This window comes from Hippocampus guttulatus, chromosome 7 (assembly GCF_054856545.1).
Source record: "Hippocampus guttulatus isolate MCC_2025c chromosome 7, RoL_Hgut_1.0, whole genome shotgun sequence".
Classification (NCBI taxonomy): Eukaryota; Metazoa; Chordata; class Actinopteri; order Syngnathiformes; family Syngnathidae; genus Hippocampus; species Hippocampus guttulatus.
This window is the reverse complement of record NC_141267.1, coordinates 11,944,814-11,966,434: the sequence shown is the minus strand read 5'-3', so window position 1 is coordinate 11,966,434 and position 21,621 is coordinate 11,944,814. Positions and strand designations below refer to the sequence as shown.

The window sequence follows — 21,621 nt, the reverse complement described above, 5'->3', positions numbered from 1 at the left end:
GGAAGTGGAGTTTAATTCACCATGTCGCATTTTTTGCACCCACTTGAACATTGAATCAGTCGGGGTTTTTTCTAATAAAATGCTTTATTATTGTGACATATTCTTTGTTACATAAAATCTGCTACAGCAAAGAATATTCCCTTTGCAAACACAAATAAAGTTAGATGAGGAAAAACGTGTCAGCCATTTGAATGCTGTGCAAAACGTCCCGCAAACTAAAGACAAAGATATGTCAGGAATATTGAGCCCATACTGGCATATGTGACTAGCTACAGAGAGAACCCAAACGGCCTTGTTTATTCAGGAGTGAAGAGGCTTGGGAGGGGGCATTGTTTACATCACACATGACAAACATCATTACACACAGGATCTTAAATGACACTGAAAGAGCTGTGGATTTCACACAAAAATAGTTTGTGACACACAGGCATTTTGGATTGAAACATGCTGAAGATCAAAGTGTTAATTAGCGGACATTGTCCTTGTGTAAATATGATGGACGCACAACATTCCGCGTAACCCTTTGTGCCAAACTATGGATACAACGGTGAATGATACACACGCAAAAGTAAAGCAATTCAGCAAAAGGAAAAATAATTTCACTGGAATGAGAGGCATCGGTGTGGAATAACTTCTGAAGTGTCAATACAAGTCTTCAGGGAAATGATTGGATCATAAATATGATTAACAAATTAATTGTTTTTAATAAATAGAAGAAAGGACACAAGACACAGAACCTTATAAATTAAATGTGAATAAAATAGGCATTAAGTTAACCGATGAAAAAATACTGTCTGACAACTTCTTCCCATTTTATTTTTAAAAATATTGTCCAATAGTCAAACTAATATTGGGCTGCATTTTGTCTCCTTTACAGGACATTGAGCACCATGTCATTGAAAACATTGGAGAACTAATGTGAAATGTTGATAGTTGCTTTAATTCTTCTAACAAAGTGTGAAATGTAAGAACATAAATAAAGTTACATTTCCCCAAACCTGAGTGTTTGACCTGTAGGAAAACGGCCTCGCTTGTGAAGCAAGACAAAGCCAAACCTCTGAAAGACTTCCATGGTTAACTACCGCAGTGGTATGAAACACTCCTTAGAGCTGCAATGCTGACTTGTGTCACTCTGGTGGGTGGTGTGCGGAGGCAAGGATTTCACTGAGGCTACAGGGATGAGATACCTTGTACAGAGGAATTCCTCACAAAATACTAATAAAATCTTCATTTGTCATCATGGAGAAATATAACTGTGTGAAGAACAGGAACAGCTAATGCCGGAAAAAAGTTGGCTCCAATTTTGTGTTTCATACTTTGCTGCTTCAGTTTGTGATTCAAGTTGCTTCTATGCTGCTGCTTCAGTTTGTGATTCAAGTTGCTTCTATGCTGTTGTTATAATTATTTGGATTAATTTTTTAAAAATTAAAAACAGAAATACTCAATAATAATGAAATTGCTCTTTCTTTACATTTGGATCTTAATTGAAGTCTTTCTTTCCTTCAGCGTGACACACGATTTATTGTTTTCATGTTTCTACATCGGTGAAACACAAAAATGTGTCTATCCCCACACTTTGCCCAAAACTGTACAGGTTTTTTTTTTCCACTGACATGAGCCATCTGAGACAATTTGCAAAAAAAGACAAAGCAACTCTATCACAGTGTACAACTTGATGAACAAAGATGCAAATACTATGCATTATTACTGCAGTCAGAAGGATGAGAACGTCTGGTTTGCTGTTTCGCATCAATTAATACTTGGCGTCGTGTGATGATGCAGGAAAATACCACACCAATAGGAATAATACATTCTGCGCTAAAATGAAACAACTGATAAAATATAATAAATGATCGGAACGGCTTCAGTGCACTGTATCTTGACAGTGGTGCGCAAATGGACGGATGGGTGAAAAAACAAACCCAGGTCAGATATAACATACAAAAAACAGTCAAAGCAAACTATGGCAGTGACATTATTTCTTGTGACTATGTTGCTCCAGCACAATTAGCATTCAAAACCAGAGCAAAAAGAAAAACTGTTCATTCAGCAACATTTGGGAAAATTCGGCATCAAAGATTTTGGAAATGTTCTGGATGTGCGGAAAATCACAAGCTCCTCCCTTATCCCCCCCCCCCCCCGCCCTCTTAGCTCAAAAACATAAAATGTACCTTGAGAATATATCATTCTATTTCAGTCATTAAATATCACATCAGGTCTGAAGTACAGTTCAAGGACATGTCCAATGAAGTGATATGGTTGTAACAATGCTACAAATGATGCACTACAATAACATCAATAACAACGGTTTGCTTCATATTAATACTTCAAAGCCCATCCATCTGCTTTAAAACTGCCCAGTGGAAACCCCCCCAAATAAACCTAAACATAAAATAAGAATAATAATGTCATAAACTTTCCCTTGCCTCCTCAAATATGATTTTGCCATCTTGTAACGGCCCCACAAAAAGAAGGAGTACTGTATTCACAAAAACACATTTATACGCCGAAAGAGGACAATGTTTGGAGTGGAGCTGTCGAGCTGGCCAAAATGAAGTGCATCTTTCTAAAGCTTTAGGAACAAATTAAAGCTCCTTTTTTTGGTAAAATTCCAGTGATTAACTGAACAAACATGCCCAATAGAATTACTTACAATACAGCTTGAGCTTGTCATGTAGCCATAAATGTGCTTCTGTATAATGGACAAAGCTACAACAAACAGCTAAGTGCAGTGCTAGCTCTTAATTGCTTGGATTGTTCTTACAAAAAGTGCTACTTTGAGCCATTCACTCAGTCAGTCAGTCAGTCAGTCAGTCAGTCACAATTATGGTACTAGCTCAATTCAATCTTATTTAAGGGGAAAAAAAAGTCTTCATTGCAAATGACGTCCTATGAAACTGCTGTGGTGCAACCTTGATGTAACACACACAAGAAGTTTAACCGGGCAGACAATGAAGCCTGCTGCGAGCCCGACTTCGATTTCAGTCATGCAGTAGACAATGAATGATTGGCGGCTTCTGACCAGTCGTACAACAGAATTTTTGTCGCCCGCAACAGAGATGACAGAGTTGAAACAGAGTTACGATTATGTCTTATATTGAGTTTACCTTGCTCTGCACCTGCACAGAGTTGATACACAGCTTGCTAAAAATCATGGATCATGTGAGCGGTAAGGGATTGTTGGCTTTCGGGAGAAATTTCAGGAAGAACCGTTAAGGGAAGAGGCCAATGAGTGGAGAGCGTTACTTTGTCATCAGAAGGCTGCAACTAGAGCAATAAGAGACTGGAAGAGTCACAGAAAGGCATACAAGTGGACGTTGTTGGAAATTTCCATCAATCAAAGACTTGTTTTGAAATTTCCCATTTGGCTCCTTGTTGGGGAACCGCAAAGAGGACTGAAACATTGAACAGTTGGAAAATAAGTTCACCTGCACAGATTCATTACAGGTTCCTCCTGAAATCTCACCCGGAAGCCAAATGAGCATAACTTTTTTCTGAGTAGACTGTATGAATGTTTCTGTTTCTCTCTCTCTCACTTTTTTTGTTTTTGATACAGATAAAGGCACAGAAGATATGGGAAGCACATCGTATTTTAGCATGAACATTCCAAGTCTACAGAAAGTTGAAACTTGCAATTTTCTTCTTGATTTGTTTGACACTCGACAACAACGTGCATTACTGATGCCAACAAGAGTTAAGTGGACAAGTCACGACCTGAACCTACAGTGTGGGCACTTCAATTGTTAAGGTTTACTAGGGCCCAGCTTAAGGTTATCATCCAAGCAAGTCATTTTTATTTTTCATACAAGGGTGTTGGGCACTATATATATATATATACATATATATACTGTATATACAGTATAGTATATATATTTTTTAATCCAGGCCAATTTATATGAAGGTGTGGTTTCGCTGTTGGGGCCACAGCAAACCTTTCCACATTGGCAATTGTTCCTAGAGAGGTGACAGTTCACTTGGCAAGCACTGCATACCGGTAGATGCGCCATGAATTTGGGGCCCAGTAAAAAAAAAATTATAAGCCCACCATTTTAATATCGCAAATTGAAAACACTATTTTCTAGGGTCCATGCCTCAGCTGACAATACTATGCCCAGGAATCCTGCATGTGTGTACATTTGGCCTATGTTTATGTAAAATGTTGAATACACAGATGTATTTTAAATAATTTTGACATTTATAAGAACAATAACTTGTAGCTGCGTGTGATGCACAACGGTGGTGTTGACTTCTCAACTTTCAGAGTCAACTCAACTCACTTGGAACATTTTTACATTAAAATCAGTAAGCAAGACATTTCCCAGAATCTTTCTATACAATCCACCGGAACGCTGACAAATTGAGTCCAAAAGAATAAGAAATACGTGCAATATCAGATGCTACCATGTATCATCACCAGTGACACTTTAAAATAATTTTGAATTTCATGTTATTTCACCAAAATAACAATTCTAACTGAAGTTGGGAAAACTGTCAGAAAGAAATTTCACAAAAAAGGGCCAGAAAGTTAAAAAGGTGGTTTCATATAGTCATGTTGCAACACAAGGGTGTGTCTGCATAATGTACCTGCGTGCGGGCTTGGGTTCTGAACAGCACATAAGATCATGGCATAAAGGACCTCATTCAGCCGTGTGTAACAAAAGAACAGAGCATTTGTTTTGGACACGTCAGCCGCAGTTCCACCTTAACCCTCTAGGAGAGTGCAAATATCCTGAAACGTGGACCCTGATGGGACTCTCATCCATCCACTGACTAGAATTCAGCAAACTCTTTTGCACACTTTTCTGTTTGTGAGACACGAATGTCCTCCTCTTCGTAGTCATCAAAGTTGCTTGTGTCTCCTGGTCCTCTGCACTTGGGTAAGAACGGGGCTTCAACCTGACAGAGACGTTCAAGTTAACTAGCAATGCACAGATACACAATGTAACACTAACTTTACAGTTCCCTGAAGACAAACAGGGGAGAAAAATCAAATTACCTTTCTCTCATATATGGCAATCCAGTCTGTTGTAGAGAACCACTTGTGATTTTTGATGTCATTAACGCCATTTTTTAGATTTCCAAATCGCTTCGTCAAGTCCACCTGAAGCAGATTTCTCAACAGATCCTTTAGGTCGGAGCTGAAGTGTGAAGGAAATCGTACCTAGAGGAGCAAACATAGTGAGCACCTCTGAATGTCAAACTGGTGCAAAAAAAAAATGTATAGTTAAGTTGATGTGACATTCAACTCTTGCACCTTGCCAGACACAATCTTCTCATAGATCTGAATGGGCTGATCAGCAAAAAATGGAGGGTAACCAGCAGCCATTTCATAGATAAGGACTCCGAGTGCCCACCAGTCCACAGCTTTGTTGTAGCCCTGGAAAAGAAAGGAAATAATCACTCATACAACTACTGTTTAATTCAGACTGTAAGTCACACTAATTTTCATAGTCGTGTCTGGTCCTGCGACTTGTACTCAAGTGCGTGCGGCTTGCATATATTAAAATCAGAGCTTGGAATGGCACCTATAATCCCTGCTCCTTAATTGTACTTAAAACTCCTTAATGTACCAAATGTATTTGCCAACCGCCAAAAGAAACAAGAAGAAGAAGTAGAAATGGAAGACAAAGAAGTAGTAGGCTTCGCAACGAATGTGTGACATTTCGCTCGTTTAGTAAGGGGGCTTCCTTTTGCCACAACAAGGATTTGCAGCACCAAAAGGCACAATAACTGACCAGGATTCTACCTTTGGCCACAGAGCAACACAGAATTCTAGTTAAAATGGAAAACTTTTCTATATTTGCAAATGGAAATTTCATCCAACCGGAACTCCTTTCCCGCCATCGACATGGGGTGTTTGGAAATGTACTCGACCCTAGAACCCCGCTGAGAGTGGGTGTGTTCGGAGAGGCAGAATGCTTTGATTCTGCACATTGGAAGCAAATTATAGCTGAGACGCTAAACTTCAGAACTTGTTTGTTTTCAATTACCAAATAAAATATTCAATACAATTTACCTTGCTGAGGATGATCTCTGGAGCCAAGTACTCAGGAGTTCCACACAATGTCCAGGTTCTGCCTTTGACTCTTTTGGCAAAGCCAAAGTCTGTGACCTTAAAGTGGAACAACAAAAACACAATGGAGCCCACAGTGAGATTGCATGATGTTCTTGAACCACAATATCCACACACAATATCCAGACGTGCTGCTGACAAAATGCCGTACCTGAATGTACCCATGTTGATCAATGAGGAGGTTTTCAGGCTTCAGGTCTCTGTAGATGAGGTCTAAGGAGTGGAGGTACTCAAAGGTGAGCACTATCTGCGCTGCATAAAATCGTGCATGGTTTTCACTGAAAGAAGGAATGGCGGACAGTAGGGTAAGTCTCTTCTCATTATTGCATTCAACCCAATTGTTTACTTATAGTAAATTTCATCGATTTTTTTTTTTTTGCAAACTTGATAGGCCATAGTGACTGTTATAGGAATGGAGGTAAATAACCTCATACAGGGGAATGTTCTGAAGTTACAGTGACTGTATATACAACTTTCACTTAAGTATATTATTGCTATGACAGAATAAAATATAGCAATAATGGCAAAGAGAAAAATGTGATTGTGACCATTTTACAAGAAACTAAACATTTTAGACAGATAAAAGTCGAACAATGTCCTTGACACAAAGGATGGGCGATTATCGACACCATGCATCGGTATTTAGCCCATACCGGCCTTATTTCAAAGTATTGGGGGAATCGTGCAGGCTACCGATACTAGCCATCGACACCTAAGGCAAACAAATGTAATACCTGGCCAACAGTGGGCGCTACACTGAGGCCGTTTGACACATCGTGAATCTGCATATGTGCCATAAAGAAATAAAGGTCTTTCTTCTCAATTATTTATGTATAAGAAATTAAGGTCTTTCTTCTCAATTATTTATGTATAATCCTTTCATATATCAAAAGTACGAGTGGTATCGGTACTTAGTACTGGAATTGCTGCAATTCACTAATCCAATTATCGTTGACATCAAGGTTGAAGAAAAAAAAATCTGTAATCTCCCACTGCACATTCATGACCACGTCGGTCACTCAAGGTTGAGTAGACTTTTTTTACATTGCACTGTTCATCGTGGTTGACATCTTTTTACCCTTATCTGAACAGTGAAGATTATGAAGTGAAATACATTAAGTTTTTATACAAATTCTGTAATCCACTTACCCATACATGTCATCAAAGTCAAGGTTGATCATGCTTTTTCTTGTTTTTACTTGAAAAGTGGCCCAATTCTCATGAATGTTAAAATATATTCTATGAGATTCCAAACAGTAACTGGAACTCCATGACCACGTACCTGAACCTTCCAATGCGCCTGAGATGTGAGAACATCTCTCCGCCCGGCACATATTCCATGACCATGTAGAGGTTTGAGTTGTCCTGTTGACCGAGAGAGAGAAAACTTGAGACCGAAAATGTTTATTTTGTAGCATCAACAGTGGCACAGACAAGCAGGGTAAATAAATGCTTGCATGGAGAGGTCAGCACCCACCTTGAAAGCGTATTCCAATCTGACCAGGAAGGGGAAGGAGACTGCCTGAAGTATTCTCTTTTCATTTAGCGTGTGTTCTATCTGTTTCAATTTCACCACCTGCCACACCAAGAGGCAACATCAGGCTTGCATCACATTTGAAACTACCGTCAACAGTTACTTTTAGCGTTCATTTGAGTTATCCAAGGTCAAATTCAAGGACATTTTAAGTACTTTCAAATAATGTCTTTTAAGCTTGGCTAACAGGTATGGTACATTTTACCCATAAAATATATGAATACTTGACTCAAAATGTTTACAGTGGCCTCTCAAACACTATGGCGAACAAACTTTATTCGGCCAAAAATATTGTCCAAAAGTCAAAGAGAAGAAATGAACATGGGGAAAAAAAGCACAGCACCAGGACAAAGTGACTGAATGTCAACCGATTTCCAAACTGGTAATGAAGAGAGCTATCTGTGAAGGTACCACTCACTCATCGGGTAATGTTTGCTCAATGTTTACAGGGTTGCAATTGACAAAAGTTACCTGGATAACCCCACTTGAAGTAATAATTTCTCATTCCGTGATTATCAATTCAGAAATGTTTGAAATTGTGACAAATCAAAAGCCGAAAAGCTGTCTTGAAGAATCAGTGGACCTACTTTTTGTTTGTCCAAGACCTTCATGGCGTAGAACTGGTTTGTTCCTTTATGCTTTACCAGCAATACTCGGCCGAACGAGCCAGTTCCCAGAGTCTTGAATCGATCAAAGTCGTCCAGGCACGTTGTGCTCTGAGGAAACATGCAGTTAGTGTAATGAGATAAAATGCTCCAATTCTAAGAAAGTTCGAGTCAAGCATAAACTGATGGGTACACACTTTTTTTTTTTTAAACACTCCAAGTAAAATTATGCAATCTGCTACAATTCAGTTATGGTGAAATTTGCACAACAGGAAGTAGATGTGCACTATCGCTCAAGGTGTCTTCAAAGATATGATGATGCTAGAGAAATGTAAATCTGATTAACTTATATCTTACCTGTGGTGGACACTCCCATTTTCTTAAAAAATCTTCTTTGGCTTTAGCTAAGAACTCTTTCACTACAAAAAGACAGCACAAAATAAATGGTGTACATTAAGCACCCACACGCTGTCGGTCAATATCAAACAACATTAAGGGTAAAGTGCAGTTTAAGGTCAGACACGTTTCAGGTACCGAGGAGGCACAACTACTTGACAAAACAGGGGGGGGGGGGGGACCTCCTGAACAAAACCACATAGCAGCTCAGCAGGAAATGTAAGTGATGCAAATAGCTTTGGTAGGCTTGACAAGACTGGCCAAATTTAAAGTGAAGCAGTTCTGCATCTCTTTGGGAAAGAAATGCGAGTTAATAATCATATAACAATGGGCAGGCTGGGACAAAGAGACAAAATGCAGACCGCAACAGAGACCACAGTGCAGGCATTTGAAAGAAAGGCTATGGAAGGTCAAATCAGACATGAGAAATCGGGAGTCACAGAGTCACTGAAGCGCTGCCAATCAAGAATGTAACACACTACATCTGCTCTACAGGGGTTAAGTTAAACCAAGCATCCACTCTGTGACTGAGGATGTCTCAGAGAAGGGTGAGCATACCAAAGGTCTCTACAAGATCGCCAAGTAGTTTTCGGGAACATTGAGCCACATGGATGGAAGTAATGAGGAAGAAAAAGAGAAGAAGAAACATTCATGAAGTGTCTGAAACAACAACATTTGTGATTCAAGTGGCTTCAATGTAACACAAAACGGAACGAGAAAAGACAGCATACACAGTATATCGTCTACACCTGCCAAGACCGGAAAATACATTTTTTTTCTCTCAGACCTGTGGGAACATTCATTATAAAATTTAGTCCACAGAGTATTTTATGTAATGTGAGAGCAATTATTGCTTCATTGTTTCCACATTACAACAGTCGAACATTTCAGACAACAGGGTGTTTTATCGGTTGGATTAAGTCAGGCTCTTATCAGATTACACTCAGGGGAAGAAAAAAAACTAAGAAAGAAAAAAAAAATTCAACCTTCAAAACATCACCTACAAGACATTTAAAACACATTTATAGGTCCAAACAAACAAAAAAAGCACACAAAATTGACAGTAAGACAGTTATGAACAACAAAGGTACCACGATGTGGACTAGACCTCAGGTTGTACAAGCTGAAATGTGACCCATAATATCGCTCTATAAAGATTCACAAAACTTTTGAAAAGAAAGTTGGTTCATTTTATTTTAAGCTGATTACTTGCATCGCAGATTCACTTTCCGCAAGAGGTGGGCATGATGTCGATATGGCAATAAATTGCAACGTTATCTCTCACAGAATTGAAAGAATTATCCGACATCAAAATTGCCACTGACACCAAAATTGCCACTGACACAAATACGCAAAATCTGTGTTAATTGACGACCATTGAAATGCATTGGCGTTTTTTTATTTGCTGATAAACCGCCAATATGCAGTTTCCACAGAAAACGGGGGATTATGTTTTCAAAATCAAATTTCCTTCTCACAAAAGCAAGAAAGCTGATCCAGCTCACATCTTGAAATGTTGCAAAGGATTCATCTGACGTGCGAGCTGCGGAGCACTTACTGAACTTATCCCACACGATGGTGAACTCAGAGATGTGCGGCACCTCACTTTCGTGTCCTCTCTGCTCTTGGCTACTTTTACGACATCTGTGAAAAAAGCGGCTGGCGAACGAGTGATCCTTTTCCTGGGCCATTGAGAGATATTTCTTTTTTCTAAGCGTAATAGTATAAGAGACGCACAGGCAAAAAATACACTTTCCAGACAGCGGACTAGATGAGAAATAGCAACTTCCTGTATCAAGTCAAGTTCTCTGCAACACTTGGCTAACCACACAATGTTAAGCTTCCTGTTCAAGCACTCCTCTTTAGTTTCATTGACCATCCCTTTGCATGTTTGGTTTTTTTGTGTGTGACACTGTGTCCTCTGTACTGAATTTGCAACACACATTCTGACATAATTTTTCAAATCACCATTGTGGTGCAACGGCAATTAATCGTTCAGTTCTACTTCAGCCTCGGGACAACATGCATGGATGGATTTTCTGATGTGTTTCTATCAACATTATCCCTTTGAGACACTACAATTCAAAAAACATACAAATTGTAGAGTAGTGATCGGAAAATGAAGCTTCAAGATGCTTCATTAACCAGTTGTATTTTTTGAGCCCGGTAGACCAGGGGTCCCCAACCACCAGTCCGCGGACCGGTATCGGACCGTGGCCCATTTGGTATCGGGCCGCACAGAGACAGACCAAGATCTTTTCTTGTTTGTTTTTGTTTCTGATAGGCGTCAGTGAAAAACACCACCGTCCGTGGAGGAAGGCCAGGCTGCAGAGCGCAGTTCGTGGTGTGGCTCGGCAATGGGTGGAACTAAACGTTCAACTCCATCCAAATGGATTCTTGATCTTGAAGAGCCTTACTATTTTTTTTTAACTTCACTTTACTACTTGTTTGTCGGCTTTATTGATGCACTTTTTTTTTCAAATTATTTTTACATCAAAAAATTACAAAGCCTATGGACTGACTGAAACCCAAATACTAACCTCCGCCATACAGGAAGTCCCCTTTCTGCCGGGGACATGTGGCACTGCATCCATCACACTCATTTTTAAGTGGAGGGAGTCTTTTGACCACAAACATTTGAACCCAATGGCCTAAACACTTACAAGTATGGTAAAATCCCCCATTTTCAAGACCCCTGAACACGCTTGAGCTTCCATGGCTCTACAACTCTCTGTTCACCGAGAATGGACGTCAAATGACCATTTCGACCACTTCCGTCAAACAATTCAGTTCAATCCGCGCTGATCTGACAGAGTTGAGGGTTTGTGGTTGTGTTCTATGCTGAGTCGCGAACTTTAACCCAAATTCATTGGAAGAAAGTATCTTCAGTTGTTCACCTGAGAAATACCCAAAATAAATAAATAATCTACTTAAATTAAACTGAACTTAACTAAAAAGAAAACGTTTATAAACATGATACTTGATCACCCAGAAAAACACTTGTTTTTAGAGAGCCTGTCCTTGAGCCACGTCCTTCCAGACAACTCCCATACTGTGGGCCTCAATTTTAACATAAACATACTTCGATGGAGTGTGTTGTTTGCATAACAGCATCATTATACCATTACACACAACAGCCACAGCCGCAGAACAGGAACGACTGGTGTTTTTAATGAGAAGCAAGCAAAACTTGCATGCATTACTGCCAGTCAGAAAGCAGGTCAAGATCAGTGCTCAGTATAAGAAAATAGCCGATAGCCTTTTACCAACTGTTTACTTATTAGTGGAAAGCACGTACAGGTGCAACTATTAAAAACATCTTTTACTCCAGAATTGTGAAGCATTAAAATGACAGATGGCAGGAAACAATACATTTTAACATTTTGTTCACTTGTTCAATGCAGGTTCAGCCTTACCAGTGGGGTTGTTCCGATCACGATTTTAAGATGACGATACCAATACCGATCATCCGTGAGTGTGATCGGCCGATACCGATACCTGTATTTGATCATGTTAATTTGGGATAAAATGTTCAATTTTAGAGTTATAACTACAGATTTTTCTTAAAGAATCGATTAATCGGTTGATTTTTATTTCATTTAATTGATTTATCAGATTTTTAAAAAAATGTTACATTGCTCTCTCTTTCTTCTTAAAAAAAGGACATTGTTTCAAATAGTCATTGCAAAAATGTACAAACAAATTATGATTCGGTTTATGTTGGTCTGTAAGATGTTAGGAAATGGGGGAAATGTTATTTGCCCCAAGTAAAAGCAACTGTTTGCAAATGTCCTACTCGTGTTTACATGGAAACATATATTCCAATTAGAATGAAAGCAAATCACCGATCATGCACTTTTTTCCCCACAAATATCGATCGATAATTATCGGCCACCGATCAATTGGAGCATCACTACCGGTACTTACTAAGCATTCATGAACTTTCAATTTACTTTAGGTATTACGTTATCTTGTAATAAAGGATATAAGGAAAATAACATTTGAAATAAACAGGCATCAAACAAGGTGACTTAATTTTTTTGCCAACCATGTACAGGTAGGTCTCATTGCATAATGGAAGTGTAATTCAGTGCTTCTCATCCACATTAGTTTTGTGAAAGATTTTCAGGCTTTCTGAGGGAAATCACCCAATTTCACTTGGTTAGAAAATTAAAGCATGGCTGCCATGAAAACAGTGTCTTTTGAATTCCTGCTGTTTTCACAGTTTTGGGTTCACCTAAACAGACACCAGGGAGTGGCAGGTGCATGGTTACCCCATCCGCTTAACAGTCCAACAGTCCTTGGGAGTACAAACCTGGGTTTCAACCTTCCTGTTTGGAGTTTGCATGTTCTTCCTACACTTGTGTGGGATTTCTCCGGCTTATGCAATTTTTTTTTTTTTTTTTTTTTTTTGCCTTTTCTGAACATAGAAACAATGCACATGCACATAATGCCTCCGTGGACATGATTGACAGGTGCTTATTCCGCCTACTTGACGAACTTGTGCTGATAGACTGAATCTTGACAGAAACACACAACGACTGGGTATGGTCTGGTCAGTGACGGACTTGTAGTATGATATCTCGCCTGGTCCAAGATACTGAACAATATTTATCGAGTAGTCTGACAGTGCGACCGCCGTAAACGACAAAAAAGTTGTGTCGTTTGAGAGGGCCATTAGTCAGCCAGCACAGGCTCCATTTCACCCACAACTCAAATGAAAACAGGCTTTGCAGAAAATGGATGGATGCATAGCTAAACATGCCCAGATTTCACATATACATTATGTAAATTGAGGCAAGAACATTATTATTTCAGTGTATTGATGGGTCGTGTGGTCCTAGGCTGACCCCTAAGATCGTATGAGTAGAGCATGGGCCTTTCCTAAAACTCTGTACCTCCTTTAAGTGAAGGGAGCTACGATGTATTTAAAATGGAGGTAAATATTTATTTTGATATTTATCATTGTCATATTGTTTTAATTTTATTTTCTATACAATGCTTGGTACAGCTGCAGTGGTTGTCAAAGCACTATATAAATAAAGCTGCGTTGAGTAAAAATAGCTCACTAGGGATCAGACATCTTGATGTCCTAATAAGGTTGTAAAAGTCATCATTTGAAAACATTTGCAGAGATTTTTAGAAATACAGGGTTACATATTCATATGTGTGTTTTTTATTTTGTAAAACAGTAGAAATGGTATGTAACAAACTGGTTTCCATTAGCATTACTCAGTACTCAAGAAGAGTTGTACTTCGATTTGAAAAGGTTGGCGACCCCTGTCATAGTGTTCGTGACATTGTAAAGTGCAAATTCTGACCCAATAAAGGTTGGGAAACATGCAATTGAGCTACTGATTACATTTGTAGTCGCGAACACTCAAAATTTATTATTGCGGTAACAAAGTAGCTGTACATTACTCATTGAATGCACCGATGCACAAACAACGAAAAACATGATAATAAGTAGAGGAATTACGCACTATTTGTGTATCAGTACAGCATAAACAGCCGACTGGACTATCTACTGGTAGAATATGCCAATGCCCTGCCAAAAAACGATATTCAGTTCTGGTCTGCACTGTAATGATAAGAGCAGTGCAGCATCAGCTAACAAAGCTGCTCATCGCACACATTACAGTACAGTACAGTAGGCGCTGTCACGCTGAAAAACGCCGAAACAGCATCTAACAATACGGGCGGTGTTAAGTGGACGATGCTTACCGCTTTCTTGTTCATTGCCTTTCTTGGCTGTAGCTGCGTTCCCCATCGCGGGCAGACCGGGCGATGCACAGCTGGCTACGAGCGACGATGGACGCGGTGACGGTGTGGCTAGCTCGCGAGCGAGCGAGCAGCTAGCTAGCAGATTTCAAAGAGCTCGGCGAGCAGCAACATCAATTTCACCTCGTTGTCAACAGAGGACCGGTATGCTCTGCAAACGGCAGTCGTCTTAATAGACAAAATTTCTGCTCGCATTCAAGGAGAACTACGCTGGAATAAAAACATGATCCAGGTTTTTACCCTGCCTGCTGTCGTCGTATGCTGCGTTCAGGCTGTGTGGGAATAGCCTGTGATAACCAATAAGAGGGGTGAAAAGCTGCCTTCATATTAGTCGAAAATCGCACTTACTTTTCAAATCTTTTCCTCCTTGCAGCCGTTCGTTTAACATGTGGCGACTTTGTTAAATATATATTGACTAAATTAGCACCATTGCCATGTATTCATTTTTGTAGCTCAGTCACTTCGCATCATTTACACAATTCTGTCCTTTTTGTAGTACAGTATTAGTAGACTAATATGCACACTTTGTATGCTATTGTTTGAGGAGTCCCTACAGTTTGTAAATGCACATTTTACCAGATATAAATTCCTTATGTGCTTTAACATCCTTGGCCAATAAATATGATTCTAAAGGCAAATTCCACAGTGCATTAACTGTAATTTCAATTGGCATAAACATCAACTAAAAATACCACATTGATATTACCATACCCATCATACTGCATAACATTTTTTTCAATAATAAACTCAATTGGAAGATCTCCCCAAACTCATTTTTGGGCGTCAAACTCATTTTTGTCGCGGGCCACTTTGGAGTTACGTCTTCCCTTGGAGGGCCGTTATGACAGAAGAAATGTTTAATCATCACATTGTATTATTACTTGTACACACATACACAAAAAGACGGATTACTAGTTTTGAAATCAGTCAACTATTTTACAAGGTAACAAAATTATTTCGATACAGATTCAAGCAAGTATCATGGAAGTTGACACATAATTTGCTTTTGCGGGCCACATAAAATGATGTCGCGGGCCGGATCTGGCCCCCGGGCCATGACTTTGACACACGTTTATTTTGTGTTAACACTGTACACTGAAAAATAAAATCCATTGTAGATTACTTCATTTGAACAAATGCTTCGGTTGAACATGATTAAACTGTGTTAAACTGGTGTAATTTTCCTGTGTTTTTTCTCACAAATACAGTAAACAAAGGATAAGTGTTATTTTAATCAAATTTAATCATGTGCAACCAAAAATGTATTACTTTTTTTGTTTGGTGTACCTCTAGTGGTCCTCCTACTACATTTGGAGAATCACTGCTCGATAGAATACAGTCATTCCACAATTTGTACGCAGTCGACTGAAAGGGCCTATCACCTTGACTTTAGAATTTCCTGTCGGGGGCATGAAGTAAAGGTAGTTACCTCAGTAAACTAACAGCACAATAAAAGTACACAACCTCCACTGGAGCTTGCCCACTGAGGACCCCATCGGAGACTGTAAACAGCATTAATAATACAATTATTACTTCTAATAATTGTAATTAATAACAAATACATATGCAAATAAACAAATAACGTTTCCTGAATCTGAATTGGCGTGAGGGGTAGTATCACAACATCAATTTAAGTGGACCTAACGATAGCTGGAGATACATGATGTACAGTATTAAGATGGGAATGACAGGTCAATGACCTCTGAGTAGGACGCGCCCATGACAGCAGGGTTGATTTTAGCACCATGGTCAGCGACACTGTTGCTAGGTAGCTTCCAGTGTTTGCATTTAGCAAGAGCAATGAGGAAGAGCCACGATGACACTTCCCATATTCAAACAGATTCTTCGAGTAAATTGTAACTTTGAAAAGGCTCTTGTGTTTTCTCCGAGTTATTGTTAAACTATTAGACACGTTTTGTGATGACCGGGGAAATCTAATTTGTGATTTCCAAACTTCAGGTAGCTTCACCCCCGTAAATGGTTTTGCCCATGGATTCGCTCCAGCGCTGATCGCACACCACCGGACATCAAGACACAGATTTCCCCCCACCCCCGTGTGCATCTCAACTAGTTTTTGTGTTTTTCTGCACAACATATACACTGATGTGTTCTTGAAAATATTCTCTGTACTGGGCGTTTTGTCTGCGCCTGCGCTGGGACGCAACCAAGCTAGGAGCTGCGCTACCAGTGACTGGAATTAATAAGGTAACGAGCTACTTCGCCCCTCAATCCTTCCTTAAGAATATACTGTAATAAAATGAAGCAAATTGTTCACCCTCATTGTCTTTTCTGCATCATCAGATAGATGCGCAGCATTTATTCGCGAAATTTATTGTTGTGGTGTCGCAAAATGAAAACTGACGCTTCATTTTTAGCGTACCAGCTATGCTGTTCGATAGCAGTACTGCCTGGTTGTTTCTTACAACGAGAGCCCCCAACCGGACCTGCACCAGTCAAAGAGCTTGATGGCTATAAGAACGCTAACGATTACAATAATCTATTCCTCAGCACACCTGCTTAATTTGCATGACATTGGCATTTGGGCAGACGCGGATTGCCCGTGGATAGAAGGCTACAGTGACAAAACTCAAATAATAAAACCCCCAATAATAATTCTGAAATACTTTAAAAGGGCATGGCCCGCAGTAGTTGCAGTGCAAACATCACCGTTTTCGTTAGCCTAGCCTCTATCTTGCTTGGCGAGGACCCTTAAAGTGACCTGCAAGATTATCAGGATGCTCAGTCCCTTATATTTTTATTCAAAATATTCTGGCACATTCTAAAGCAGGCGGAGTAGAAGGTATAACAAACAGGATAAAGTGTGCATAGGAAACATACAATGTGCATGTCCACAGGAACAGTCTGACATAGGATTTCTGGATAGCATTATATATTTTTTCTCATGTAGCCTCTAGATGAGGGGTAGGGAACTCTGGTTCCTCGAGAGCCATGTGCTACCCGTTTTAGATCTCTCTCTACTTCAACATACCTGATTCAAATGATCGGCTCATCAGCAAGCTCTATAGAGGCCTGAAACGATCAATCAAGTGAGTTGGGACTAGGGAGGAATCTAAAACAGGCACAATATGGCTCTTGAGGAACCGGAGTTCCCTACCCCTGCTCTAAATTATGTGTGCCGTATTCCTCATGCTCCCAGGACCATTTATTTACTCAACTGGTAAAAGTGTCTATTGGGGGTAAGGCATTTCCCACAGATAAATTCATGATAATGTAAGTACGGAGACCAGAGTTTTGCAATACTGTACTAGCCTTATGGTGCCATCCAGCTGTTGCAGTTGTGCATCCACTGTGATGTACGAAAGTCTGTAATATTGTGTTTACAGCATACATTCTGATGGAATTTGCAATTCCATCTGGATGTTGAAAACATCATCATTTAAGACGGGATTTGGCTATTTATGTCATGGTCTGGACGGCATTGTTCACCTCATTACATTTTTAGAATTATGTAATATGCTTTCAGGATTCAAAATAGTCTGTAGTGGGGTTAATCTTAGTGGCAGGCTTGTGTTTATTCATAATTTAGTGAACATTTTATTTGTTTTGTATATTGTCTTTTCTGTACATATACGGAATGTTGGTGTGAAACTGCTTCACTATTTAAATTTACTGTATGATGAAAATAATTTGAATCACGTCCATATTTCCAGTGGACAGTATTAGCTAAGCATTCAGGTGTCTGTTGGAGTATTTCGGTGTGGTGTGGGCTGGGATCTCCCACACTTGTTTCTCCTTGTTTGTGGAAGAAGGCACAAAGCAAGTACATTACATTGGTTTTCTCTTCTTACTAAATAACTCATGAACTCACCATATTGTTTGAGATGATCTGATTTGAGGTGATCAAACACTGATTGTAACCATCTTAATACAGTATTTTTCTTCCTGCATCTGTTGGAACTTTGTTTTTAGCATACCGGTGGATTATTCATTGTGAAAGCAAAAAAAAAAAAAAAAAAAAAGTTGAAAAATTGACATGCCTTTAAAAGAAAGAAAATGTCACGGCTGTTAACCTTTAACCGTATCTATTCTGTACAATGTGTTTAGCCCATGTAGCCCCCCAAAGGGAACCGCTTAAGTAGTTTAAAGCTGTTTAATCTCACTTATTAACAAACAAGCAACAGCAGTATTAACACATTTGCAATAGTAATAAACATATTTAGACAATTAATATTACTCATTTGTATTTGAGCGAAATTATTTTCTTTGCATTGCCTCAATCAAACATGTGCAATACAATTAAAAGTTTTAATTAAGATGTTAAATCTGTTCCATGCTGATGGTTGAATTCTGATTAGTTTGGATGAAAAAAAAGAAAATAACGGAAATAAAATAATTTGCTCCACAATCAAACTGCGGCCAATGTAAAACCTTTACTTTAATTAGTAAAGTCGGTAATGATACTATGTAAACCCTTTGTAACAACATTTCTGGTGATGCTAGACAAAAGTATTGGAACAGTCTTAACACTCCTTGTTGTTGCTGGCTCTTCTTTTGGAATAAGTACTGGAAAAAACCTCAGAAAAATAATCAAAACATGCTCAGAGTTAATCCTTTAGTGAGGTTTACTATGTCTTTAGAGTCATATTTCGCATGAAATATGTAGGCAAATTCCAAATTGCATGGCCTTTAGAGGTTTTAGTCAATTCTCTACCAGTACCTTTTGAATAGCTATTCACTACACACACACACACACACACGCACACACGCGCACACACACGCGCGCACACACACACACGCACACACACACACGCACACACACACACGGATCCAGTGAAAGAGGGAATTTCAGGGAATGTTATCAGAATAACACAAAGCTAAGTGTTTTCCCCCCAAGCTTCTTTTTTGTTTCTCTTGTTGGAAACTCACTGCTAAGATCTAATTTCATGTGAGTCGAGCAAAACATAAAACAAACCCCTTGGGGGATGTCCTTCTCATTCTTGTAGACTATGACACTGCTGACAGAGGTGACTGCTTCAGTTCGGATTTTTCTTTGTAACACTTTCTGTAGAGCTTCTTGTGATGCGTTTATTATGGAGCTGCCTTTGATCGAAAGATTTGCCACAGCCATATGATGATGTCTTTGAACATATCTCAACAGGCTCCGATTAAGCCTCTGTTGTGCAGACACACATACTGTATACAAATGCATTTTTCTAAAGAAGAAAGACAAAAATTTGAAATGTATAGATTACGTGTGTGTATATAATAGATAGATAGATAGATAGATAGATAGATAGATAGATAGATAGATAGATGTGCAGCAATATACAATGGGATTGTGTTTACATCTCGTGCAAAGCAGACATCTCAGCATTACAACATCCTGTAAGACAAACATTTATTTGTAATGGATTTGTCATGGCCTGTGTGAGAGAGATGCTTATGGCAGCAGGGGGAGATAGCTCTCAACAATAAAGCATCTGTGTTTGAGGCTGAGGATGTTCATGAGCTCAGGATCCATAAGCCCTCTGTCATTACACTGTTTGTAACCCTTTATCGCCCTCTCTTGTTTAAATTGAGTTGCTGCATCATCTTCGGCTCTCGTAGTACAGTAGTAGTGGTTCAATGTTGATATTCTTACGACTGGACGTACTGTGCTCTTGCACAGCTCTCCTTTGCAATACCACGTCAGAATATTAATCTTCCAGCACTTCATTATAACCCTTATCTGACTCTGAAGGAAAAAACAACAAGACGAACATAACTGTGTCACTTGTTAAAGCAGATTGTGGGGGCTCCAAAATATTATCCTGTAGCTAAAACGAGGCAAGGTTTTTTTGAGATTCACCATTTCTTTTGCATCTAAATTAATATAATACACCATACTCCTACACAAGCACAACAAATCGCCTGATTATCATATTTTCCCATTTGATGTGGTACATTTTAATAGTTCTCATGTGACTTACATCCACAAATGAGACTTGGATTGATATGACAGATCGTGAGCCTGCATATCACTGAGTGAATTTTACAAATAATGCAAATGGGTGGCAGATTTTTAAAGCTTAATAAAGTTTTAAAGTTTTATAAACTGTTGATAATATGGATGTTTAGATTACAGTTTATGCCATCGGTTGGTGATTTCTCAACAAAATGGACCTTGGTGGAGTGCTTATCAATATCATGTATAGTTAGGAAGTTACCCATAAATAACTTCTCCCCCAAAATAGATCCATGCACATTCAATAAATCCATGCTGATGTAAACAGTCTTCGCACAGGAAGTTGAACACCGATTTTTGGTGTATGAAGACTCAGCCTGGGGGAAATTATAAATATGGAAGTGTGGGCTGGTTGCTGGAATGTGGCCTGTGCTCTGTCAGAGTGATATGTTGGTTCTGTGAGCGTGGCATCAAACCCGAACTTGCTTTGGGACGCGACAGAGTTTTAAGGGCTATCCACTGTGTTATCTCTCATCCATCCATCCATTTTCTGTAACACTGGCCCTCATAAGGTTTGTGAGTGAGCTGGAGGCTATCAAGCTGGCTTTGTGTATGAGGTACTCCGGATTGGTCAACAGTCAAAAGCAAGTGTAGATCAACAACCACTGACACATTCTGTGACGTGAAAAATTTAGAGGCTTATTTAAAAAAGCACGTCTGTTTAAAAGCTGCTACTGAGTGAAACTTACTCCCATCACCTTCAGAAATAGGCCTATATTAGATTTAAGTTCCAACTAATGAAATAGTTACTTAATAATCAGAATCAACACTCATAACATGACTTGCTCGTGCTGTCCCTCGCTGGCATCTTACTTTGTGAATGTTTTTGTGTTTGTTTGTCCAACTGTTTGTCTGTTGTGACTGTAATGTACATTTTAGCTTAATAGTACAGTACTTTTGATAAATGTATTGTTAATGTTATGTACTACAAATACAAAGTATGTAATTTGAGCTAAATAGTGCTTTAAGTACAATACAATATGATATCTATTTTATTCTTATTCTTTTAGGGTGACAATTACCATCAGTCGAGGGACTGCAGAAAAATGGCCGTTTGGCTAACTTTGGCATATTTACTTATTTGTTTATTTATATGTACTGTTCCTGATTAAACAAACAAAAACAATTAGAATGAATGTGGGAGGAAGTCAGCGTACCCAGACAAAAACCAATGAAGCACGGAGAGAACATGCAAACTCCACATGGGAAGGCTGTAGCTGCAGTGGCGGTTCTGGGGGGGGGGGGGGGCAACGGGGGCCAGTGCCCC

At 39.2% G+C, this 21,621-nt stretch overlaps 2 protein-coding genes across 10 annotated transcripts in view; one reads left to right on the top strand and one right to left on the bottom strand.

The window, feature by feature from the left end:
• Positions 1 to 2,140: 2,140 nt before the first annotated feature.
• prkacba (protein kinase, cAMP-dependent, catalytic, beta a) lies at positions 2,141 to 14,652 on the bottom strand. 2 transcript variants are annotated; one of them, XM_086115004.1, is made up of 10 exons: positions 14,333 to 14,652; positions 8,570 to 8,631; positions 8,195 to 8,323; positions 7,551 to 7,649; positions 7,356 to 7,438; positions 6,225 to 6,351; positions 6,017 to 6,112; positions 5,255 to 5,377; positions 4,997 to 5,161; positions 2,141 to 4,896 (listed from the first exon to the last, which is right to left on the bottom strand). In XM_086115004.1, the coding sequence occupies exons 1-10, from the start codon at positions 14,376 to 14,378 to the stop codon at positions 4,771 to 4,773; spliced, it is 1,056 nt and encodes a 351-aa protein (XP_085971130.1). In that variant the 5' UTR covers positions 14,379 to 14,652; the 3' UTR covers positions 2,141 to 4,770. The 2 variants fall into 2 exon arrangements, with proteins under 2 accessions (XP_085971130.1, XP_085971129.1); XM_086115003.1 differs by lacking the exon at positions 14,333 to 14,652 and adding an exon at positions 10,167 to 11,215.
• A 1,682-nt stretch (positions 14,653 to 16,334) lies between these two features.
• ttll7 (tubulin tyrosine ligase-like family, member 7) overlaps positions 16,335 to 21,621 on the top strand; it is a 65,630-nt gene continuing 60,343 nt past the window's right edge. For 4 of the 8 annotated variants that reach the window (XM_086116099.1, XM_086116100.1, XM_086116105.1 and 1 more), the window contains exon 1: positions 16,336 to 16,594. The gene's annotated coding sequence lies outside the window, so the exon portion shown is untranslated. Of the gene's footprint in view, positions 16,595 to 21,621 lie in introns of all 8 variants that reach the window. The other 4 variants (XM_086116103.1, XM_086116101.1, XM_086116102.1 and 1 more) reach the window with 2 other exon arrangements.